This window comes from Podarcis vaucheri (genome assembly GCF_965113315.1).
Source record: "Podarcis vaucheri genome assembly, chromosome: 13".
In the NCBI taxonomy this organism is placed as follows: domain Eukaryota; kingdom Metazoa; phylum Chordata; class Lepidosauria; order Squamata; family Lacertidae; genus Podarcis; species Podarcis vaucheri.
In genome coordinates, this window is record NC_138751.1 from 46629404 (window position 1) to 46653808 (window position 24405).

Consider the following 24405-nt stretch of genomic DNA (forward strand, 5'->3'; position numbering starts at 1 on the left):
TATTACAAATCTGATTTTTTTTTTGAGATGGGAACCTGAGACTTTTGGCAACCATGCTGGGATTTGAGCTCTTGGACCACATTGTGACATCAGCATAGGTTCTTTAGGAGATTTGGGTTTTACGTGGTAGGCCCAATACAGCAAATGAAATTAACATAGAAGACACAGATTTCCTCAGGCCAGTCTCCACAGAATTATGCTGCTACATCCTACAGTCCACTAACGTATGTAGGAAAACCCAAGGCTTAGTCTGTACACCCATGCACTGAAGATCTGGCAACATATGGTAGGCAGCCTTCTGCTGATCCTGCACTTATCCAGCCAGAATACAGGAAATTCAGATATTGTGCACAATAAGAAAGAAAGAAAGAAAGAAAGAAAGAAAGAAAGAAAAAGTTTGGAGTTGTGTATGTACAAAAATGTGCAAAAAATGTGCCATAAGCAGGCATGCACGCAAGTGGCAGGCTGATTGCCTGTGGCTTTATAGTGGTGGTGTTCAGTGAAATTAGACAGTTCTGATGTTTGGGCTAAGGGGCAGGGCTTTCTGCTGTAGTGTCAAGCTGCAAAACTTTAGCGGTGCCGTTGTTTTAATGGAAAATTCTGATTTATGGGATTATTTCTAGCAAGTAGCAATATTATCAAAGGAAAATACTGAAAATACTGATAGCATGAGTTACATGGCCAACCTCCCCCCCCCCAAAAAAAACTAAGATCCAGTAAATTTACTGAATAGCATTCCACCACCAACCAAAAGGCCAGGAGACAAGCCTAATTGCCCAGGGATAGGTTTTTAACGAAACAGCCATTTTTGTTATTTTTGTTTAATCGGATACATTACCCAAAGTCTGTGCTTTTAAAACCAGTGGGATTGATTCCAGGTTTACAATAAAAACCCGAGGCAGTCCCTTTGCAACAATCTGTCACCACACAGGTGCGAGTTGGGCAATGCCCAGGGAAGCAGGCTACCTTAATATCCTGGAAGTTTTAAGCAGCAGTACCCAAACTAGAATGAGGAATGCTCTGAAATATACCCAGGCATCAAGCCCCCCCCCCCCGTTACTGCCTGCCCCACATTCCACATCAATATCAGCAGGCAAAAGATGGAGCTTCCTCGTACTTGCTAGTTCTGACCTTCAAGCAAAGCAAACACGGAGAAGGGAAGGCAACAGAGACGCGTTACTCACTTTGTCCTTCAAATTTCCTGATGATTGTATCCAAGTAGGTGTTCTGGGGGGCAACGTGCCCCCTCCTGACAGGCATTGTCGAATTGTCGTTCACATCCAATGGCTAAAAAGAAAGTTCCGCTCTGCACGAGAAGATGAGCTGGCTTGGTATGTCCACGCAATTTCTCTCCCTCTCTCTCTCTTGGGTGGGAGAAGAAGACGCGGATCTGTCCTGGTGAAGCCTTGGAGAAGGGGGAAACCCTCCCGCCCCCTCCTCTAGGTTCCCTTAGTTTGTGGCCAATGCAATTCCATCAAAGGCGGGGGTGGGTCGCTGTGAATCAAGGGGAAAAGATGAGCGCCAAAGGGAAAGAGATGGGATGGGAGGCACCACGTTTGATTGGGTCCCCCCCTCCCTTAAAAAGAAAACGATGATGATGCTTAGTCATCAGTGTCCCATTCCATATATGTCTCCCGAAGAGAGTTGTCAGCAGCAACAGCTGTTAATCTGACAATAGCCAGCAGCCACCTCCCATCCCTCTTCTTGGGATGCTAAATAGGCGAGGACCAGTGAAAGACCTCGCTGCCCTCTGCTCTAACAGCTCAGCACGGTGGGTGCTGGAGGGGAGGCTTCGGGCTGCCTGGGAGGAGGGTGCGGGCGCGTGGGAGGGGTCTCCTCCTCTCCTCTCTCCCCCCCACTACCCCACCCGTTTCGCCTCCTTCACAGAGCCAGAGGCAAGGCAACGCTTCCCGACCCAGATGAGAGCGGGAGCTGTTCGCAAGCTGTGGTGCTGAAGCGCCCGTCCAAGGGAGGATGCCGCCCGGGTTGCCGGCTGGTAATCCGGGAGCGGAAGGAAGAGCCGGTGGGGTGGGGCGGGGGCAGCGGGGAAAAAAAAGGGGGCAGGGAAGCTGACTCCCAGCAGAAGAAACTTGGGAGATGACATTTTGCTTAGACCGCTTTGTTCAGCATGCTTTTTTGGCACTGCGCTCTCAAGTCTTTTGCTGGGGGGGGGGTCAGGGAAGGAGACGTGGAGGAAACAAAGGATTCCTGCCCCCGATCACTCAAGAAGAGATGGAGATCTCACCCCCGCTCCTCAGCAGACACCTTGCCGTCTAGCACTTGGCATCCATCGTAGATAGCTATAGTAATAAAGCTGTAACAAGATTCAGGGTTTGTTCTAAACATGCTGCTGAAAGCATTTTGTGCAGTGCGGGGAAACTGCAATGAGAACTAAGTTTTTGTGCAGTGGAGCTTATGGGATTTGAAAAGGAGCTGTATTTGTTTAAAAAGACGATAAAACATGTTTGCTCTCAACCTTCATAACCTTATATTAATAGAAGGACTTCATATTCTTCCACCCATCCAAACCTCAACTTTGGTGGTCCTATGACTATCACTTCCACAGTGAAACAGAAACGTCCAAAAACCATAGAATTGTCTAGTTGGAAGGGACCCTGAGGGTCATCTAGTCCAATCCCCTGCAATGCAGGAAACTTTCACCCATGTGGGGCTCGAACTCACAATCCTGAGATGAAGGGTCTCATGCTCTGCCATTGGTTTGGGTCCTACCCTCTGGAGCAGGAGAAAGCAAGCCTGCTCCATCTTCTATGTGAAAGCCTTTCAGATATTTGAAGGTAGCTGTCATATCTCCTCTCAGTCTCCTCTTATCCAGGCTAAACATACCCAACTCCCTCAACTGTTCCTCATCAGGCTTGGTTTCCAGACCCTTCATCATCTTGGTTGCTCTCCTCTGCACACCTTCCAGCTTGTCAATATCCTTCTTAAATGTCTTCCTCATCATCTTCATCTTTGGCGATCACTCATAGCCGAGTAAGATTGTGCTCCATGAATGTGGTCTTAACAGTGTGTCGGTAGGTGACTGTGGAAGCCAATTCTGGATCCGGACATCTTAAATGTAACAGGGTAGCAGTCTCTGCATATCTAAGGGACTCCCCACATACAAAGAATGGTGTTAGTTTGTAAATCATAAAGAAAACAAGTTACCCTCATTTCCCAAACAGCCAGACAAACATCTTCAAGCCCTATACAATACTGAGGGTGAGTTGTGGGCAGGGACATGCAATGGCTAACATGAGTCCCTAATCATTTTTGGTATCCTGAGTGAGGCATATCAGAGTCAGTAGGATAATAATAATAAGAAGAAGTAAAGGTAAAGGGACCCCTGACTGTTAGGTCCAGTTGCGGACAACTCTGGGGTTGCTGCACTCATCTTGCTTTATTGGCCGAGGGAGCCGGCGTACAGCTTCCGGGTCATGTGGCCAGCATGACTAAGCAGCTTCTGGCGAACCAGAGCAGCGCATGGAAATGCTGTTTCTCTTCCCGCCAGAGCGGTACCTATTTATCTACTTGCACTGGCGTGCTTTCGAACTGCTATGTTGGCAGGAACAGGGACCGAGCAACGGGAGCTCACCCCATCGCGGGGTGGCAAGTCCTAGGCTCTGTGGTTTAACCTACAGCACCACCCGTGTCTAATAATAATAATAATAATAATAATAATAATAATAATAATAATAAACCTTAGAATCATAGAATCATAGAGTTGGAAGAGACCACAAGGGCCATCGAGTCCAACCCCCTGCCAAGCAGGAAACCTTTATTGTCACTACACCACCTGTGTGTCATGAAGCTTATAAACTCTTCTCTGCACTGTAAGGGGTGGAAGAAAAGGAAAAGGAACAACTTTTCCTTTCCCCTAAATATGAAAACCTCCTCTCTCAGATTTAATAAAACATTAAACATTATAAAACTTCCCTATACAGGGCTGCCTTCAGATGTCTTCTAAAGGTTGTCTAGTTACTTATCTCCTTGGCTCAGAGGTCGCATAATTCCATACCCTCCAACATTTCTCCAATGAAAATAGGGACGTCCTAAAGAAAAGCGTCACATTCCAGGGTCAAATCAGAAACTGGGATGGGTTCTGTAAATCCGGGACTGTCCCAGGAAAATAGGGACACTTGGAGGGTCTGTTCGCGTCTGGGGATATGCTGCAAAATCTTGTTGTGTGCTTCTGATTCTGTATATTAATAGTGAATTTTGCATCCCCACACCCATTAGTAGGTGTGCAGGTCACTTTCAGGAAAAATCAAGGGGTTTGTCTCCATACTTAGGAGACTTCTACATACATAGAAAAAATAGTTTGTATGTTAAAGAAAAAGAAAACAGAGAGACAGACTACATCCAGAAAGGCCTTTTCTCTTCACCCTTCATTTCGCTCTCTTGCTTTTCTTCCTTCCTGTGTCTCTGACTCAGTTTCTCTTTCAGTTTCTGTTCATTTTCAATGCTCCTTCCCTCTTCCACAGGAACATAGGATGCATAAGAACCTTGATCTATCTAGCTCAGTATTCACTGCCTGGAATTGCTGGGGATTGAACCTGAGCTCTGGCCCTTCCCTTGTCTGTCTATTTCCCTTCCCTCTTCTCTGTTCTCATGCTGCTTGTGCAGTTGTGGAGCTGGGAAGCTTCAAATAAACCCTGGCAAGTTTTGGCTGGAACATTTACTTAGGACCTTGGTATACCAATCAACTCTGGAATTGGAGCATTGTTGGTTCAAGTTCAAATCCATTTGCGGATTCTCGCAAAAGAATTCTCCTTCGGCCTTCCTTTCTAATATTATCTTCACTTCTCTTTTCTTTCAGTCCAAGATTTATGTTGTTTTCTGCACGGTGTCTTGCCAACAGTGTTGAAAGAGGGCAGGAGCAGACAGGTCCAGAATGGCAGTACTAAATTACGGAGGGAAGGATTTTATTCTTTCACTGCTGGGTGTGCATATTGTGGGAGCTGGGGCAAAATATGTAACCTCCACTTAGTTTCATCATCGCTAACTGAGATAAGCTAGTAAACAAGCACGATGGGGGTGGGGATGAGGAGAAAAACAGCTTGTCAAAGAGCCTTTACTTCATTGAAGCCAGAAATGTTTTTCATTGCATCTGACATGGTACAACAGACCCCGTTCAACAGCAACAGGCTTTGACCAGTAAAACCTATTACCCAATTTCCTTTCCATCATGCCTTCTCCTTCTGTAGCACTACGGTCATGGACTCCAGATGTGGGTGAGCTGGACTGTGTTTACTATTCTTCTTTGAGAGAAAAGGGGGGTGCATTTGCTGATATAGCCCCCTTCCTGACTCAGGCTATGTGTAGCTTGAAACAAGACAAGGTCGATTCCTGCCCCCCCCCCCGCTCCTCGCTGCATTTCAAATCCCTTTCTTACATTGCTGTACACACCAGAGATGGGGTGAGGATGTCCAATTCACATATGGCTGCCTGAAACAGACACCCTTCAGCTTAACTGCAGCTTCTGTTTTCTATTCAGATGAAACACGGTTTTAGGCAAAGCGCAGGAGTATTTCTCAAGAAGGTACAGGCTACCAATGGGTTGTGGCTAATGTTATGCGTACTCAGTGGTGGGAACATGCTGGAGCTGGAGTAAACACGAATACGTGCACTGTTGTGAGTCAAGCAACAGTGCTTGCAATAAATTACCTGAGCCAGTGGGAAGGCGATAGGCAGACCAGCAGCCTGTTCTTCTCTTACTGATTCTTCTTGAGTAACTGCTACCTGTAGATTGTTTTAATATTCTGCAAGATAATTTCATTGGTATTTCATAAGGCAACAAACCAGTACAACGGTGTAGGGGCAGGAGATAGAAACAAAAAGTTCTGTATAGAGAAGAGAAATAGACATTAGTTTTAATCTCTTTTACTCAGTGCATTATCCCTCCATAGTTAGGGTTGCCATATTTTGGACAGCAAAAAAAGAGGACACATTTGCCAACTTCTGCTTTTAACTATAGATAGCTATGACGACGTGGGTGGCGCTGTGGGTAAAAGCCTCAGCGCCTAGGGCTTGCCGATCGAAAGGTCGGCGGTTTGAATCCCCGTGGCGGGGTGCGCTCCCGTTGTTCGGTCCCAGCGCCTGCCAACCTAGCAGTTCGAAAGCACCCTCAGGTGCAAGTAGATAAATAGGGACCGCTTACTAGCGGGAAGGTAAACGGCGTTTCCGTGTGCGGCTCTGGCTCGCTAGAGCAGCGATGTCACGCTGGCCACGTGACCCGGAAGTGTCTCCGGACAGCGCTGGCCCCCGGCCTCTTGAGTGAGATGGGCGCACAACCCTAGAGTCTGTCAAGACTGGCCCGTACGGGCAGGGGTACCTTTACCTTTACCTTTATGACGACTCTAGCCATGAAAATAAGGACTAAGCAGCTGGGCAGCTGGGGGGGGGGGGTCCTGATAACAGCAACTGCTGCTGCTGCTACTACAAGCAAACAATAAGCAACAACAATGATTTGATTATTTATAGCCTGCCCTTCTGGCGGGGTTGCCCCAGCCACTTTGGGCGGCTTCCAACACATATAAAAATGTAATAAAACATCAAATGTTAAAAACTTCCCGATACAGGGCTGCCTTCAGATGTCTTGTGAAAGTTATATAGTTACTCATCTCCTTGACATCTGAAGGGTGTTCCACAGTGCAGGCGTGACTACCGAGAAGGCCCTCTGCCTGGTTCCCTGTAACTTCACTTCTTACAATGAGGGAACCGCCAGAAGGCCCTCGTAGCTGGACCTCAGTGTCTGGACTCAACAATGGGGCTGGAGACACTCCTTCAGGTATACTGAGGTCCAGTGCCGAGGGCCTTCTGGCGATTCCCTCACTGCGAGAAGCCAAGTTACAGGGAACCAGGCAGAGGGCCTTCTCGGTAGTGGCACCCACCCTGTGGAACACCCTCCCACCAGCTGTCAAAGAGAAAAACAACTACCAGACTATTAGAAGACATCTGAAGGCAGCCCTGTTTAGGGAAGCTTTTAATGTTTAATAGACTATTGTATTTTAATATTCTGTTGGAAGCTGCCCAGAGTGGCTGGGGAAACCCAGTCAGATGGGCGGGGTATAAATAACATTATTATTATTATTATTATTATTATTATTATTATTATTATTATTATACTGGGCCGAGGCCATTTAGGGCTTTAAAGCTCAGCACCAACACTCTGAATTGTGCTCAGAAACGCACCGGGACCCAGCATAGATCCATTAGGACTGGTATTATATGGTCCTGGCAGCTGCTCCCAGATTTATCTGATTTAGTTTTGTAACTGATAATGGGGAAGCAAATGGTACCAAATGAGTCATGCCTAACTTGCCCCTTGCACCACATGTCTATGTTGTATTAAATGCTCAGAGAGCTCTATATCCCAATCCTTTCCCATCCATCCCATTTTGGATGGACCTCTGGGGTCCTCGCAATGCTGAGCAATTTCCATCCATGCCACAGCTAGCAATAGGATGATCAGATCTTTGTGGGTCATCAAAGGATTTGAAGGATTCTCTAAAGTTAACAGAAGCAGCTTTGGGTCAGGGTTTAGTTGCTCACCGGTGATAACTGAGATGACTTGAAAGATCAGATGTCAGAATCCAGAGGTGCTGGTGCAGTCCTACCATAGATGCAAAGAAGTCCCACATCCATAGGAAGCTACCTTGGACTGAGTCACAGTGGTCCATCTGTAGCTCCAAATTGTACACTGACTGGCAGCAGCTCGCCAGAGTTTCAGGCAGGGCTGAACCTGCATGCAAGACAAATGTTCTGCCACAGAGCTATGGCCATTTCCTGCACAGTCAAGGTTGATGCCCTCTTTCCCTTCATGTCTGGTAAAAAATCTGGCGAGCCAGACGCTTGCTGGGATGTTCTGAGCAAGATGAGGTGGCTGGTGTTTTCTGTTTGTTTGTCTTAAGCTAATTAATCAGGATGCTGGCAGCTCAGCTGCTGCACTATGAAATAAAATCATCAGAAGCCCCTGGGGAAACAATATAATCTCCATTTCCAGAAACATTATATAGAAGAAGAAGAAAAGTTTACCCTTCTGAGCCCATAGGAGCAGCCATTTCTTTCCCATTCAATGCACCTGGAAATGGAAGCACCGTCCTTTTTCCAAAGGCATTTGAAGACTCAATTTGCAGCATGGCGTGGGAGCAGCTGGCTTGCCTTTGAATTATTTCAGTTTTTAGTCGAAGTAAGGCCACCACCTACCAGCCAGCTCATCTCAAAGTAAGACCTCCTGCCACGGATTTGCACACCCAGGCACCCTATTTATTTACTTAATTGGAAGTGGGTAGCTGTTACTGATGAGCTGGGGCAGTTAATTGGAAGGGAAATGATTTTGGAGCAGGATCTGGGTAGGGGAATTAATTGGGAGCAAATTAACTGTAGAGGAACTGATGGGCTGGGGTGCAAATTAATTAAAGTGTTTTTTTTTAATTATTCGGCGTGATTTGGCTGGGAAATTAATTGTCTTGCCTTCTGAAAAAAATTACCTACTTGAAATGGTTTATAAATTTGCCTCCATGCATTTGAACTAGCTTATGCAAATTCTATGCAAATTTGTACCACCATCTTTTGAAATGTGGTGCAGATCCTTTTTGTGGGTGGTGTGTAAGTGGATCCCAGCCTACTGCCCATGCTACCACTTTCCCCTCAAGCACGACTCTTGAGCCCTTTAGGATTTTATAACACTGCTGGGTAAGTTTCTAGGAGAGTGGGAAAGGAAAGGAAAATGTCTTCTGTGAATTTCTAATAGTGCTATAAGGTGCCAGTTCCCAACTTCCTGAGAAGCACTCCTGTTAGGGGCTGGCGATACGTTGCAATGCTTTGTTGCAGGTCCCCACTGGTCAAGTAGAATCGTCTTCCCTTGGCACCAGACCCAGGTTTTATGACTTCTCCGTATGTAACTCACCCCTTCCATTTCCTGTTCCTTCTGGAGCTCCTGCAACACCAGATCCAATAGGCTGCTGCCACTGCGGTCTCCTCCTTGCCAAAATGTCCTTCCTGCTGTTCTCCTTCAGAATGACCTTCGCTAGAGAGAGAGAAAACTCTGCAGAGTACTCCTCCCCTCTCTGCCTTGCCCAAAGGCCAGAAGAAGAATGGCCATTCTAAGGGTACGCTTCCTTTTCTCAGTTGTTGTACTACATAATTTTTCAGGCATGAAATTGGTCTAAGCGAATTACAGTCCATTACCATCTCTGCATTACAGTTTTCCAGGGATCCTTTCAATTAATATTCCAGGGCACTTCACAAACACAAAAGAGGGGCAAATTCCTTCTGATGTTAGCCTTCAACGCAGAAGCAGAGGCCACAGCAAGTGCCACGTTTCAGTCAGAGTGTAGCTTTGGCTTTTTATCTCATGGAACTTTTTATTCCTCTCTTGCATTGCTTGAGGAGGTGCGGGGGGTGGGCAGGTATGCTTTTTGGGGTACCCCAGGTACAGTTTTAGGCATGCTGCCTTTTGCAAAATAATACAAATACCAGAATTATTTGCCTCGCTTTCCTATTGCTGCTGGAATTCTTGACTATGGCAGTGGTGAACCCCAGTAGCTCAATACTGCCACCTAGCATGCCTGGGATTTTTCACCCCTGCAGAAAATCCTGAACAGACAACTTTCCAGTGTTTTGCTTCTGAATATACAGCCTCGGGTTAATTCTCCCCTATCCAAGTCTAAATTTTGGCCCAAACCAACTAGCACATTTCTAATGTAAGCTCCAAATCATCAGAGAGGTGGAACTAACCTCTAAGCATATTTCTGATTAGTCAAACAGATGCCTGATATCAAAGATGAAACATATTATAACTGAGCCAAACAATTACCATATTTTTTGCTCTATAAGACTCACTTTTCCCCTCTTAAAAAGTAAGGGGAAATGTGTGTGCATCTTATGGAGTGAATGCAGGCTGCGCAGCTATCCCACAAGCCAGAACAGCAAGAGGGATTGTTGCTTTCACTGCGCAGCGATCCCTCTTGCTGTTCTGGCTTCTGAGATTCAGAATATTTTTTTTCTTGTTTTTCTCCTCCAAAAACTAGGTGCGTCTTGTGGTCTGGTGCATCTTATAGAGCGAAAAATATGGTCTTTCTCTTCACAAAGAGAGTGGATTTTACTGGTCACAGATTTCCAATGAAATGTGAGGTTTCATTTTCAATTGCTTGCCTTCCTGGAACCATTTAATCAGGCATTCAAAGACTGGTTCTCCCCCACAACATCTTCTTTGGATACATACAAATTGGTAACACAAGGGATTGCAACCATGGGCAAAATGACTGATTCTCTGTGTCTCATTGGGTCATGGATTTGATTTTCTATTGCTGCGGTTACATTACATGTTTTCTGGGCCTGCAGAGACAACTGATGTGTGCACAATCTGGAGAAAACTCATGATCAATGCATCTCTCACACAAAATCCTTTGATTTGCTCCTTTTCATTCACTACCCCCTTTCTCTTGAAAGCCTCCCCCCCTTTTTTCTGTTGAAAAAGGCAGGATGTTTGAGAAAGCATCCTGTTTACACAGTGAACCCAACAGACCCCATTACGGTCAGCAAAGTAAATCAACAAGCTGAAATCAAAGCCACTCCTTCTGTAAGTGGAGTGGTTTGGGCAAATCTTTGCATTTCTAAAAGGAGCTTACAAGCCAAATTGTAATTCCTGGGGGGAAATAGCTCAGCACAGCAGAAGCAGCAGGGCTGAAAAGCATCTTGGTACAAGCAAAATGCAATCTAGAAATGGCAGCTGAAAATGCCAACACACCTAGACACAACCTGTTGTCCTCTCTCTCGGTACTGGAGACAACTTTCAAAACAATGCTTACTTTTTCAGTTATTAATGTGCAGTGATGGCACCAGAAAAGAAATGGGGGGGGGGGCAGAAGCAGAAAAGTGTATGGGGGGTGATGATCTTAAATAAACATGCTAGATTTTTGAAAGAGAAATAATGGCTTGCCAATCAGGTTGGCAGTTTGAATCCCGGGGTGAGCTCCCGTTGCTTTGTCCCTGCTTCCACCAACCTAGCAGTTCGAAAGCACGTCAAAGTGCAAGTAGATAAATAGGTACCGCTCCGGCGGGAAGGTAAATGGCGTTTCTGTGCACTGCTCTGGTTCGCCAGAAGTGGCTTAGTCATGCTGGCCACGACCCGGAAGCTGTACGCCGGCTCCCTTGGCCAATAAAGCGAGATGAGTGCCGCAACCCCAGAGTCGTCTGCGACTGGACCTAATGGTCAGGGGTCCCTTTACCTTTACGCTAAGGTTATGTCAACCTTCATTTGTCTTTAATTTTCCAAGGGTCCTTGGGTGTGACTCCGGGGGCAGGCTTTGGTAATATGGTGCCCTGTGTGAGGCCAAAATTTGGCACCCTTCCACCCAATATTTCTTAATTTTCACAATAATTCCTTTTGGTACAGTTGTAGTTGTTTTTTTGTTTTTTTAATTTTGTGCCCCTTCGACTCGGAGCACTGTGTGTGTGTGTGTGTGCGCGCGCGCACTGCCCTTAATCCAGCGCTGGTGGCTTTCATTCTAGATGAATTAACTCAAGCATTATCATTAACAGCCTATCAGTCCCGCCTCTTTATGCACTGGAAGAAATCTATTGTTTTAGTATGCTTTTGAGCCATATTATGGATGACACAGCAGATATTAAACAGGGATACTGCAAAGGGGTCGTTTGAATGAACAGCAAGATAATTGCAGCAACTGGAGAATCTTATCATCCATAATGCCACACAGTTTTTGTTGGCAGTTTTATGAAGTTCAGACGTTGCCCGCATTTTAACAGAGAGGGTTTCCTCCCACCACCACCACCACCTGAGGCCAGGGTCAGAATATCTCATCTGATCCCTTAAATTAATCTTGACTTGGAAATAGCGTTGCACTTTGCAGAGGTGGGGGGTGGGAGACTGCCAAGAGGGAGCCTTTAAAGGGAGCAGCCATTTGTGTTTCATCATCAAGCACTAAACACTGAATTGCTTTTCAGTCTAGAGCAATTTTCTCTCTCTTCCGTTACTTGGTGATAGGATGGAAGCATCTTATAAAATATAAATGAAAGGCTAGAAGTTCAAGGTTGTAAACTCTGTAGTAAATGAATCCAAACCGTCTTACCAGACTCAGAAGCATTTAGAGGAGCAGCCTCCCCAGTATGTTCAGATAATATGTTTATTTAGCAGTCCAATTAGATGCAAAAAAGAAAAGGGCTAGTATCCGCCAGTTGTACTCAGGGTTGTGAATGATTTGCAGTACTTTCTGTGGACTTCAATTTATCAGGAGCTGTGGTTTCGGTTCATGCTCCTGCAAGTCTGCAAAATCAAGGTTTGTGAAAAGAAGGGAAGGCTGCTTAAGAAATATTGCTGGTTCATAAGACTGGGGAGGGTATATTTAAAGGCAATATTAAAATTAGGAAATGCGTTAACAATATAATTAAAACGGAAGATTGGCAGAGAAACTGAGGGAAGTCAAAAAAAGAGGAATCTGTGATAAAATGTGATATGGTTGTATAAATCTGTATTTGAAAATGAATAAAAAATATTATTAAAAATATATATTGCTGGTTCGTTTTATGCCCCTTGACTTCCTGCTTGAAACAGAAACCAGAATCTACTTTCACAGATATTTTACATTTAGATTCCATCTTTCTTCCACCATCGAACCCAAGTCAGAGAAAAGGCAGACCATCGGAAAAACAGATTCTTTCACCATGTCCATCTCCATCTTGCCTGCCTCCCCCAACACCTGCAGTCCAGAAAATATTCAATCTCCTGACTATCCAAATTTTACTTTATTTTCCTCCAGAAGGAATTTGGTTCCAACTTCCCAGTTTTAAAGATAAAGCAGTTTTCTCCGATGAATCAGCTGGCTCAAATGTTTGCTACATTTTTGGGTGGCAGGGCAGGGAAATATCCAGCACACACCCTGTGGACTTAATAGAATCATAGACTTGGAATCATAGATTTGGAAGGGACCATGAGGGTCATCTAGTCTAACCCCTGCAAGGCAGGACTCTTTTGCCCAGTGTGGGACTTGAACTCACAACCCCGAGATTAAGAGTCTCAGGCTCTACCAAATGAGCTAGGAAATACTAAACTCCTGCCAGGTTCCACTTGAGGATTCCCCCTGCATAATTTACAGTTCCGACTCAGCCCTGCAATCTGTTTTCAAAGCTCATTATTTCTCTCGGTGCATTGGCATTATCTTACACTGCTGTTGAAAGCTGAAGGGCAGCTTGCTTTGGGAACAGTTATGAACCTTTCTGGAATGAATTCTCCTTCAGAAGCCAGGTCTCAAACTTCTAGGATAGACACACGCCTTGTGGAACACCGGGCAGGTGTAGGGAACAGAGGACAAAAGGCAATTCTCTTTTACTGCCTGTAGTCTGTGCCTTGAGGAATAATGATGGCGTTATTTCCCCCACTCCAACACCCAACTAGCTTCCCCTTCTATCAGTTTCAGTTCACAGCTGTCCTGCTTCCCTTTAGCAGCAAATGTGGTACAGCAGAGGGGGAGAATTAGATGGGGACATCTCATGGCCATAGAAAGAATTACAAGCAGGGACCTGCTTTGATGATAGCGGTTTATCACTGCCAAATGATCACAGAATCATAGAAATGTGGAGTTAAAAGAGACCCCAAGAATCACCTGGTCCAGGAACCACAGCTGAAGAATTCATTACAGTCTTCTTTTTTCTAGTAGAGATATACAGTACTTGTCTGCATCAGAGCACAGGATCGTTTGACTGGGCATATGTGCCAAATTAGTTACGTGCTGCGTGGCTCTTTTGATTGGGTGAGTTATTTGATCTGTGGGCAGCTTTCTGGGGGTACCAGTGTGCCACACATTGGTCTCGACTACGTACGCTGAACTGGCTCGGTTGCCTTTGATTCCCTTCCAGCTCTTTGATGCAATTATTCAACCCATTTAAAAATCATTGGTATTGTGCCACAAGTCACTCTATAGGTGCGTCTTCCTTGTGTTTGGGCTGGTGCAGCGTTTCCTGTTGCCCTGGAGGAAGAGATGAGCACAGATGTCACCCCTGGAAGCATCAACCGCCCCCGCCTCCTTGTGTGGAAGCAGCCTTATGGTGGCAACTCGGCTGCTCTGCCCCAACGGTGCTTTTAATCGACAGACTCCGGGGGGGGGGGATCATTTGCTTAATCTTCTTTCTGACTCTCAAGTCCAGGCTGTCAGGATTAAGAGCAAATTCACTTTCTTGCAAGGGACAGACTCAAAACACAGCGCCTAAAGCAATGTTTCCCATCAGTAATGTCTGTGGAACAGCAAACAATGAATGCATCGCCCTGTCCAACCGCACACTCAGGAACAGCACACATACAAAAAAAAACCCCAACCCTACCACAAAAACACAACTAGATTGAGATAAAATTTACCCTTTGAGATTGTCGACGTTTCTGATTTTCAGCTAATAATCTGGCTCTTTTTGGTGTGTCTGCTTCTGATGCAACAAGGCAAAACATAACTAGACACCCTTTGTAAAATGTGTTTGGGTTCTAGATTTCCTGAAAGCTGCCAGTCTCTGGTGTGTGTGTGTGTGTGTGTGTGTGTGTGTGTGTACTTAACCAGGGAGCAACTATTTCGTTTTCTTTCCTCTTACATAGACCTTCTCTGAGGAGCCAACGGTTGGCTTGCAGTCTATTTCGTGCTGTTCCCTTCCCCTTTATCATAAAACGGCAGAGCCACTAAATTTGTGGAGACTGTGATTCATTTTAATTGTCACCCAGGAACCAAACAGATTTTTTTTTTAACTGCCTGATGCAAAACGTACACAATGTCCTTCCAGCTTTCGGAGAAGCCCAACACAGCTTAATGCTGCATAACATTTAACCTGCTAGAATGGCCACAGTCCATTTATAATTCACCTGCTCCCCAAATGCATATATTCCAAACTTGAGGAAACCCATTGATTCCATGTTGATTTATGAAGTCCAGTCAGTCCCATGAGCAAATTGGATCACCTTGCCCGATTCTTCATTCCTCTTCTTCCTTTTTCTTCTTTCAAGAATCCAAATATTTACAATAAAAAATTGTGTGGGAATTTTTTTTAATGCTTTGGCTCTTGCATAATCAAAAGGTTTGATGAAGTAATTAGAAGGAAGAGTCCTCTCACGCCTCTGTTGACACAACTGCCTGCTTCAGGGAGGCTGCCCCTCCTAGCAGCTCACACAAACCAGATCTGTCAGTACATGTGCAGAGTAAATGGTCCACACCTGAAGTAGGCCTTAGGCCACACACACAAGATACATGCATGTACATGTACTCACAACCCATGTACACACATGTGCATACACACATTAGTCATGGAACCCTTGTATGCAGGCATGCATTGTGTATATATGCACACAAACATGCATTCGCACTCTCTCCAGACCTGTGGGTAAAACAAAGACAGCCTCTGCACCTTTCACAAACACAGAGCTCATCTGCATTTCTGTTCATGTCCATTGAACATATTATGAATACACATACACACACTCGCATTCACACTCTCATTAGGACCAGCGCACTCCCTCTCTCACACACAGCCGCCCGCAGTCTTTTCGTGCACACACGGAGGCACAGCAGTTTGGAAGCACCCAGACTCATTTCAGCTCCATTTCGAAGCCGTCTTTGCCCCCTCGCCTGCTCATGACGCATTTGGCCACCAAAACTATTGTCGTGATGAAGAGGAAGAGCCCGATGATGAGCAAGGTCCACTGGCCTGCTGCGGCTTCACTGCTGCTCAATGACATCCCAAGGAAATTGACTCTGTTATCCCCTTGCATCTGGCCTGGGTGAGAACCAAGAAAAACAGAAAAAAGGAAGGAGGCAGCTCAAATGGAATATGGCTTGGATGGCAAAGGACTCAACAGCTCTTTGCCCTCAGCCAGAAGGGGGTAAGTTGCAATGCAGTTAAATTATTTCAAAACCTGTGGTCCAGTCTAGTGATTCTTTGAGTATAGGAATGGCCACCACGGGCCAGTTCCTTGAAGTAATAAAATTAAGAGAGGGAGCCTCCTGCTCCCCTCCCCTCCCCCCCCCATTTCCATGTTATAGGGATTTTGACTCATTTCAGAGCCTTTCAGTACCCGCAGAGGGCATCCAGGTATATTCTGGCCAGCCCAGAGTCTCTCCATTTCGCTTGTTCTCGTTAGCGAGCCACTCTGTCAGCGGTTGAAAGTAGGTCAGCAAGGCCGCAGCTGACATGTTGCGTTGCCCTGTGATAAGTTCCATGGCGTCGGGCCAGGGTTTGCTGTAGCCCAGCTTCATGGCGTTCCTGCGGAAAGCAAAACAGCGACACAAAGGTGTGTGGGGTGGGTGTGCACATTCACACACAGGACATGAAGTGGGTGGGTGAAATGCTGCAACAACCTAAGAACTGCCTCCCTGTCTTCCACTGCAGTGAGATCAATCCCTCTGAGAATCTAACAAACAGGGGGTAATGTTACCTCGTATTGTTTTGTTCCCAACATCTGATAGGACAGCCCTGGGCTCCTGTTATGTACTGAGTTGCAACCTGATTGGCCTACAGGTGAATCCCGGAATTAGCCAATCACGTGCGGCCCGTTGTGTAAATAATGTATATAAAGCAGATATTTTGGGGGTACTTTCATTCCGCACTACTATGAGCTGAATAAAGAGCATGAAATCCACACTCGACTCCCAGTATATTTCAGCTCCTTTAGCAGATGTCAGGGACTGGGGCAAAGAGGAGGAATGAGGGAGACCACCTCCCCATCCTGACCCTTCCAGAGACAAGAAAGAAGAAGACAGTATAGATTTACAACAGGGGTTTGAGGGAAGTCGCAGCTCAGAAGCGGATGAGGGGTAAAGCTGGGAAATAGTGGGAGAGACAGAACAACACCCGCCTGACATGTTGTCATTAGAAAGCATCCCAGACCCACCATCTCCCAGAAACCGGCGAGCCTTAAAAGTAGGAGAGCAAAGACCTCAAAGACAGAGGGCACTTAGCTGCACCCGTAGAGGAGGTGATGGCGACGACAAACGAGGAAGTGGGAGAGATTGGGGGTGGGTGGTGGAGATTCACTCGGGACAATGCCATTATCCAAGAGGCTGGGTTCTATAGCCTCTCTCTGTACTGTTTGAAATTTAAAAAGGACTGTAAGAAGCTTTTCCATGTCTTTATACTTTCCTGGACAACCAGCCGGGAGCTGCTGACAGCACCCTATCAGAATTCAATTTTGCATGCTGCCAAGTTGCAGGGCTTTAGTAGGATTGCAAGACCTAGCATTGTAACGGGTCCTACTACACCCAAGTCAGGATGGACTGTGGATATGTCGATTTCAGTTTCGTTCCGTTTCTCATTTTTCAGTTCTCCATATTTCCACATCGGTTTTCTTTCTTTTTTTAAAGGGGCGTTGTGAGTCAAAACAGGAACACCCAAAGGACTGAGAGGGCCCCAGGGGACTGATATCTGAAGCTTCTAACCAAAGGGTCAGAGCAGAGCTTTCCAGACTTTTCATGTCAGCGGCACACATTTCAGACACACAACATTTCGCGACACAGCAATTCACTTTTTACTAGCAAACCAGAGTTGTTAAACTAGCCCCTTTCCAGCCCCGGGAGCCACACAGGTAGCATTTGCGTGACACACCTCCACGCCGCAGCTGACACTGTTAACGTATCGCGACAAAGTTTGGAAAGCTCTATGGTAGAGTCTTACAGTGTAGCCCCACCCAGCAGATGCGGCTTGCTACTCACGCTAGGATTGTCCCAGCTTTCTTAGACTGGTAGATGTCACATTTGTGCAGGGGTCCTGTGTGTCCAGCGGCATTGCACAGGGCCTGGTGGAACTGGAACTGGATAATGAAACTGACAAAGTATCTGGAAGAGAGATGGAACAGGTGAATGGGAGGTCCAAGGTCACACTTGCTCCCGGCACCCCCTCCTCAAGGGCCAGAGCTGAAGACGGGACACTATTATTATTATTATTATTATTATTATTATTATTATTATTATTTAGTAATAATAATAATCGCACTTTCCTCCAGGGATGTCGAATAACTTACAAAAAAATCCTTCAGTCAAAAATCTAACTATAACATACGTACATCAAAATTATCCTCCTACTAGTTATGCATAACAGTATATTCTTTTGTCCCTACTCATTTATCCTAATTTTTCCCCTTCCACCCTCCCCCTTTAACCCCTCCCCCCCTCAAATTGTTCTCTCTTCAAATCTTTAACCATGTGCACATATTATGCATTCTAATTTGGATGCTTGGGTTGGCTTCCCCCTGTGCTATCCAATTCCTATAACTTGTCCATTTATTCAAAATCTTTTGACATTTGTTTTCCCATGTATCTTCCGTCATTACCTGTTCAAATATATCAGACTGTATATATTCAAAAACATAGTCATTCCAGTTTTCCATTGTCCATTTATCATTTTCTTTCCATCCTGGTACAATAATAAGCATACCGGCTAAGATCATAATTTTATACCAATCTTGCTCTTTTCTTTCTATTTTACTATTCCCCAGTATTCCTGAGATAAGCATTTCTCTATTGACTTCTATCTTAACCTGAAATACATCAGAAATAACCTTTATAATCTTTTGCCAATATTCCTTCACACAAATACACTCCCACCACATATGTGCATATACCCCTAACTCTTGACCGCAGTGCCAGCACTTAGGACTCAATCCTTTAACTATGTATGCCAGTTGTGCCGGGGTTCTATACCATTTCAATAGGAATTTCCTACTTAATTCTTTATATTTATCCATTTTTATTTTATCTGTATTTATCATCTCTTGGACCATATTCAAATGAAACAGCCCTTAAGACGGGACACTCTGGCCTAACTTTTTCTAAATAACTCAGGCCAGGCAGGGAATCACCTCCTTACCTGACATATGGGACATTTGCAGGAATGTGGAATTTTGCCCCTGGGTCAAAATCTTCTTCTGATCTTGGCACAGGAGGACATAAACCTTGGTACTTCAACCTATGCAGTTGGGATAAAAGGAGGAGGGGGGGGGAGAGAGAGAGAAATCACCAGCCAAAAGCCAACACTGAGTGCTGATCTCACAGGGTGTCCAACCTAGAACAAGGATGGAAGAACCTGAAATCTTGGGACCAAACACAGCCCCTCCAGGCCCTTCTCTATAGCTTCTTGGGCTCTTTCCGGGCCACACCTCTCTTGAGTGCTTTTGCATTGCTGGAATATTCCCTTGAATCGTGCTTAATTGCTTGCCTATTTGTGTGTCTCTGTGTAGGAACCTCTGGCTTTTGCATGCCCATAAAGTACAAAGGTAAAAGTCAAATTCTTTGCTCCACCCATACTTGCCTCTGGCCCTGCTGCTCACCCCTGGCCTGTGACCCACAAGGTAAAAAAGGTTCCTCTATCCTTGCTCCGGAGGAGCAGGTGTCTTGCTTCGGAACAGGACAGGGCCATTGTGTAGCTGGAGGGGCTTGCTTTTCTTCAGATCCCCCTGGGAATCGCCAACAACCTATTTCCACAATTACTGGCATGCTTTTATTTGCCCCAGAAAGAGACCTACTTTCAATACTTTCTTCATCCCATAGAGCAGGGATGTGGCACCTCCAACATTGGCTGGAGCAGAAGGGAATTGGAATCCAACATCTGGAGGCCCACAGATTCTCCATTCCTACCCTAGATTTTCTGTGGCCAAAATATACACATCATGGACATGTCTGGAAGGGGAATACTTTCCAAAGTAGCACCCTGGGCAACCCCCAGTAAGGGAGGCTCCATTTTGACCTTGAACACCACCTGGGGAAAGTCAGCAATGTTCTACCCACATTTTCAGAAACCAGGCCATGTTTGCTCTTCGCCTCCACTCAGTTCTGAGTCAAGCTTGCTCCCAGCATAAACATATGGGCAGAACTCAGCCATGATGCAGCACAACCAAATTGTCAGATAGTTTCCTTCTCCAGGCAGCTACCTAATACCCACCTAAGATTCCACCATTGTTGATTGTACTCCTCATATGGAATGCGCCCATCAAACACTTTCCATCTCCACTGGTCCATCAAGTAGCCAAAGGGTAGGAAGGCTATCTTATCTAGTGCAATGCTCATCAAGTAGTTGATGTTGCTCTCTGGCCAGGAGAAAGAAAGTAACAAGAAGAGTCTTAGACCCCAGCGCTTAACCTTCTGCCCCATCTCTCCTGGTGGTCTTACTACATTCCACGTATCCCACCCTTTACCTCCCAACACCTTATTTATCAAATTCCTAAATCCCACAAGTTCCCACAACCAATCTTATGCCTGCATCACATGCTTAAACAAGGGCTAGTCAGTCAACATTTATGGTGTCTAATTCAGTTTAAGGTAAAGGTAAAGGGACCCCTGACCACCAGGTCCAGTCGTGGCCAACTCTGGGGTTGCGGCACTCATCTCGCTTTACTGGCCAAGGGAGCCGGCGTACAGCTTCCGGTTCATGTGGCAGCAGGACTAAGCCGCTTCTGGCGAACCAGAACAGCGCACGGAAACGCCGTTTACCTTCCCACCGGAACGGTACCTATTTATCTACTTGCACTTTGACGTGCTTTCAAACTGCTAGGTTGGCAGGAGCAGGGACCGAGCAGCGGGAGCTCACCCCGTTGTGGGGATTCGAACCGCTGACCTTCTGATCGGCAAGCCCTAGGCTCTGTGGTTTAACCCACAGCGCCACCCGTGTCCCTCTATAATTCAGTTTATTCCAAGCCAATTTGAAAAGCCAATCTGGGTTGAAAGGCAACACAACAATGGTTAAGTGCATCCCTGCTTTTGAGTCTGTGGCATCTGGGGCAAAGTGTGTTGAGACTTGGTTCTGGGAAGCATATGCCCATTTCAACCTCTGCTTTGGCGAATCATAAGATATCATGAACACTGGTGTTTTACAAAGCTCAAAAATTCTAAAGAATTGCTGCTGAGAGCACTTTGCAACTAAGTGTCCCCATGTGGTCCCCTCCTGCTTACCTGGGTTGTCTTCCACCTGACTCAGCAACTTGATGCTGTACAGGTGCTTTGGGGTAGACACTGACAAGGCCATAACATCTCCGATGGCTTCATGAAAGCCTGGGTTGGCGCCATCACGTAACGAGATTGGTTGGTCCTTGTACTGCAGGAAGTACTGGACATGACCCATCTCGTGATGAACTGTTATTAGGTCATCCATATTCACAGAGGTGCATTGCTTAATCCTGAAGCAAGAGAAAGATGGGGGAAAGGTGTCACGGCCATGTAAAATAATAGAAGGGAAAGTGAAATGGAAGGGAAATTTAGAGCTGGAAAAGAGGAACAGCCGATTTAGTTCACTCACCAGCAAACCGAGAGTCAGGCATGAGAGCAGGCAGATTGCTGAAAGATTTTTTAATAGAGCAATGGCTCCAGATGATTTATGCAGCCAGATGATTTATGCAAGTGAACAGAGCCACAAATTGCAATGGAGACGTCTGCCTCCCTGTCTCTCACTCACCAGACCCAAAGCTGAAAAACCCACCTGAACCCTGGATTTTTGGAGCAAATAGCCCAGCAGACAAGGGTGGGAAACAGAGCCATATCTAATCCTAGCAAAAATGTGGCATTGGTGCAGGTGGAAATGTGGGGGGGGGGACATGTACACCCTGATTTTGGGGGGAGGCCTATGCAGAGTGGTGCATAGCAAGTCGCATGATCCAGCCATGTGGGGACCTGGAGAAGTGAACAACCAACTTCAAGAAAAGAGAAGGCAGAATCTCTTGGGGGGGGGAGATTGTTACGTGGCAGTGGGGGTAAACTCTCTCCCAGAAGAAGAGGAAGAGGAAGAGGAAGAGGAAGAGGAAGAAGAAGAAGAAGAAGAAGAAGAAGAGTTTGGATTTGATATCCCGCTTTATCACTACCCAAAGGAGTCTCAAAGCGGCTAACATTCTCCTTTCCCTTCCTCCCCCACAATAAACACTCTATGAGCTGAGTGGGGCTGAGAGACTTCAGAGAAGTGTGACTGGCCCAAGGTCACCCAGCAGCTGCATGTGGAGGAGCGGGGACGTGAACCCAGTTCACCAGATTACGAGTCCACCACTCTTAACCACTACACCACACTGGCAGCCAAAGCACAGAAGGGTAAGAGGAAAGCCTCCCCTTTATGGATCTACCCAAGGGTCAAGATGGTGGTGAACCACATGACCACAGGCCCATGGCAGTGGAGGGACAAAGAAGACTCTACTGCCTCCAGCCCTTCTCCACCCAGTCACCATGGAAGCACCTGAAGTCCTTGCGGTTGAAGAAGTCCCAGGCTGAGGCATGGCACACCACGTCCCTCCCATCTGTTGGCTTCTCCAGCATGGACTTTTCCCAAAACTCAGGTGGCATAGGGATGAGACCCAGGGATTGGAAAAAGCTGTCAGATTGTTCAAACATCTTCTTTGGTGTCCAGCCCTGCAGAAAGGAGAGCGAGTGTAGAAGAGGCAAGCTGAAAAACCAGCAGAGAGATGGACGAAGAGCACATAGAATCGGAGAGTTGGAAGGGACCGTGAGGGTCATCCAATCCAACCCCTTGCAATGCAGGGATCTTTTGCTGAATGTGGGACTTGAACAGTCGCATGGAACCTGCAAGGTAATTGTGAAAGGCTTGCCCCTTCTGGCTTGATTCTTCCTGCTTCTGCTGCAGTGTAATGTTACATGCTAGCTGAAAACAGGAAAAAGATATGCAAAATACAGTGGTACCTCGGGTTACATACGCTTCAGGTTACAGACTCCGCTAACCCAGAAATAGTATCTTGGGTTAAGAACTTTGCTTCAGGATGAGAACAGAAATTGTGCTCCAGTGGCACGGCAGCAGCAGGAGGCCCCATTAGCTAAAGTGGTGCTTCAGGTTAAGAACAGTTTCAGGTTAAGAACAGACCTCTGGAACAAATTAAGTACTTAACCTGAGGTACCACTGTATTTGGCATGGAAAATCGGGAATGTGATATGTTGACAGATGGGGTATCAGACTGATGGGGTGTAGAGCCGAACCCTAAATCAAGGGCGGAATATAGCCCTCCACACTTCTCCATCAGGCCCTCAATATTCTTGCTAGGCCACACCCTTTCCTCAGCCGCATTCCTAGCATGCCCCTGCGTTGTAGCATCCTTGGGTGTTTCTCCCCACTGGCTGGAATTGAACTCTGATAATGCCTCTTGCTTGCCTGAACGAAGGACAGAGAAGGGTGTGTGTGTGTGTGTGTGTGTGTGTGTGTGTGTGTAAACAAGCCTGTTGTACAAATTTCTCCACCCACTTTTGCCTCTGGGCCTGCTCACCAATGACATTTCGTCCCCTGAAGGTTGCACAGAAGGGGATGAAGCTATTGAGCTTCAAAAGGTTCTCTGTCCTTTCCCTAAACATTCCCATAATCTAAAAACACCCATGTGTCAAATACAGTACAAAAGCACAAAGGAAGTCATCCTTGGGGCCTGCCCTACCTCTGCAGAATCTCATTGCCATAAAGATTTTGCAAAGTCTAAAAGACCTTCCTCTTGATAGCTGCAGCTGAGCAGATTTGGGATTCCTACAGGTCTGGCTGGGCTGTTACATGCACCAAGAATTCACAATGTTATATGTCAGATACACAACAAAATATAGTCATACCCTGGAAGTCGAACGGAATCCGTTCTGGAAGTCCGTTCAACTTCCAAAACACTCGGAAACCAAAGCGCAGCTTCTGATTGGCTGCAGGAAGCTCCTGCAGCCAATCAGAAGCCGCAGAAGCCCTATTGGACGTTCAGCTTCCAAAAGAGCATTCGCAAACTGGAACAGTCACTTCTGAGTTTGCGGTGTTCAAGAGCCAAAACATTTGAGAACTAAGTTGTTCGAAAACCAAGGTACGATTGTACAGAGAGAAGCAGGAAGTAAGGGCAGAAAACTAGTGGTTCGTTTCTGGCCCACCTGGAATCTCCTTTCCTGGCCTGGAACTGTGGATACTAGGCTGGGGTAGATATCAAGAAAAGGCATTCTACATGCTCTCCGAAGCACCTTCCTTGAGAGCTAAACGTTTCAGTACAGTTAAGGGGAACTGGATGCTTCTTCAACAACTCAACAATCTTGAGCCCCACCTTAAAAGGTTGCTAAATAATTCCCTTAGATTTTTGCCCTGGGGAGCTTCTAAACAGGATGAAGGTTCAGGCTAGTCCCCAAGAGAAACCGTTTCAAATAATAATTGAATAAAACCTGGCTGCACCAACCTGGCTTTTCATGGCGGGTGTTGCATCCACTTTGATGGCGTTGGGGTAGGGCATGACGAGTTCAAAGATGTTTGACCATGACTGTGCCCACATGTTTCCTAGGAAACAGAAAATAGAGTTAATGCGTAGGTAGGGGGCAAAGGAGCCCCACGCCCAAGGGTAAGACAACAACTAGATCCAACATCCACTTTCTGAGGGAAGAAGGGCTGGGTGATTCAAGGTGAATTCATATGGATGGAGCTCCCACTAGACAA

General features: G+C 46.1%; 2 protein-coding genes across 3 annotated transcripts in view; both read right to left on the reverse strand.

Moving 5' to 3' along the window:
- KCNH6 (potassium voltage-gated channel subfamily H member 6) overlaps positions 1 to 1806 on the reverse strand; it is a 125366-nt gene extending 123560 nt beyond the window's left edge. Inside the window, exon 1 of one of the 2 annotated variants that reach the window (XM_082194716.1) lies at positions 1185 to 1806. In XM_082194716.1, the coding sequence (XP_082050842.1) occupies positions 1185 to 1260 (76 nt within the window). In that variant the 5' untranslated portion in view covers positions 1261 to 1806. The remainder of the gene's footprint in view (positions 1 to 1184) is intronic. The other variant, XM_082194719.1, reaches the window with a different exon arrangement.
- A 12879-nt stretch (positions 1807 to 14685) lies between these two features.
- The window catches only part of ACE (angiotensin I converting enzyme), a 54725-nt gene continuing 45005 nt past the window's right edge, over positions 14686 to 24405 (reverse strand). Inside the window, exons 18-25 of the mRNA XM_082194715.1 lie at positions 24152 to 24249; positions 22195 to 22367; positions 20931 to 21154; positions 19924 to 20068; positions 18853 to 18951; positions 17700 to 17822; positions 16067 to 16254; positions 14686 to 15768 (exon numbers count right to left, since the gene is read on the reverse strand). Of these exons, the coding sequence (XP_082050841.1) occupies positions 15581 to 15768; positions 16067 to 16254; positions 17700 to 17822; positions 18853 to 18951; positions 19924 to 20068; positions 20931 to 21154; positions 22195 to 22367; positions 24152 to 24249 (1238 nt within the window). The 3' untranslated portion in view covers positions 14686 to 15580. The remainder of the gene's footprint in view (positions 15769 to 16066; positions 16255 to 17699; positions 17823 to 18852; positions 18952 to 19923; positions 20069 to 20930; positions 21155 to 22194; positions 22368 to 24151; positions 24250 to 24405) is intronic.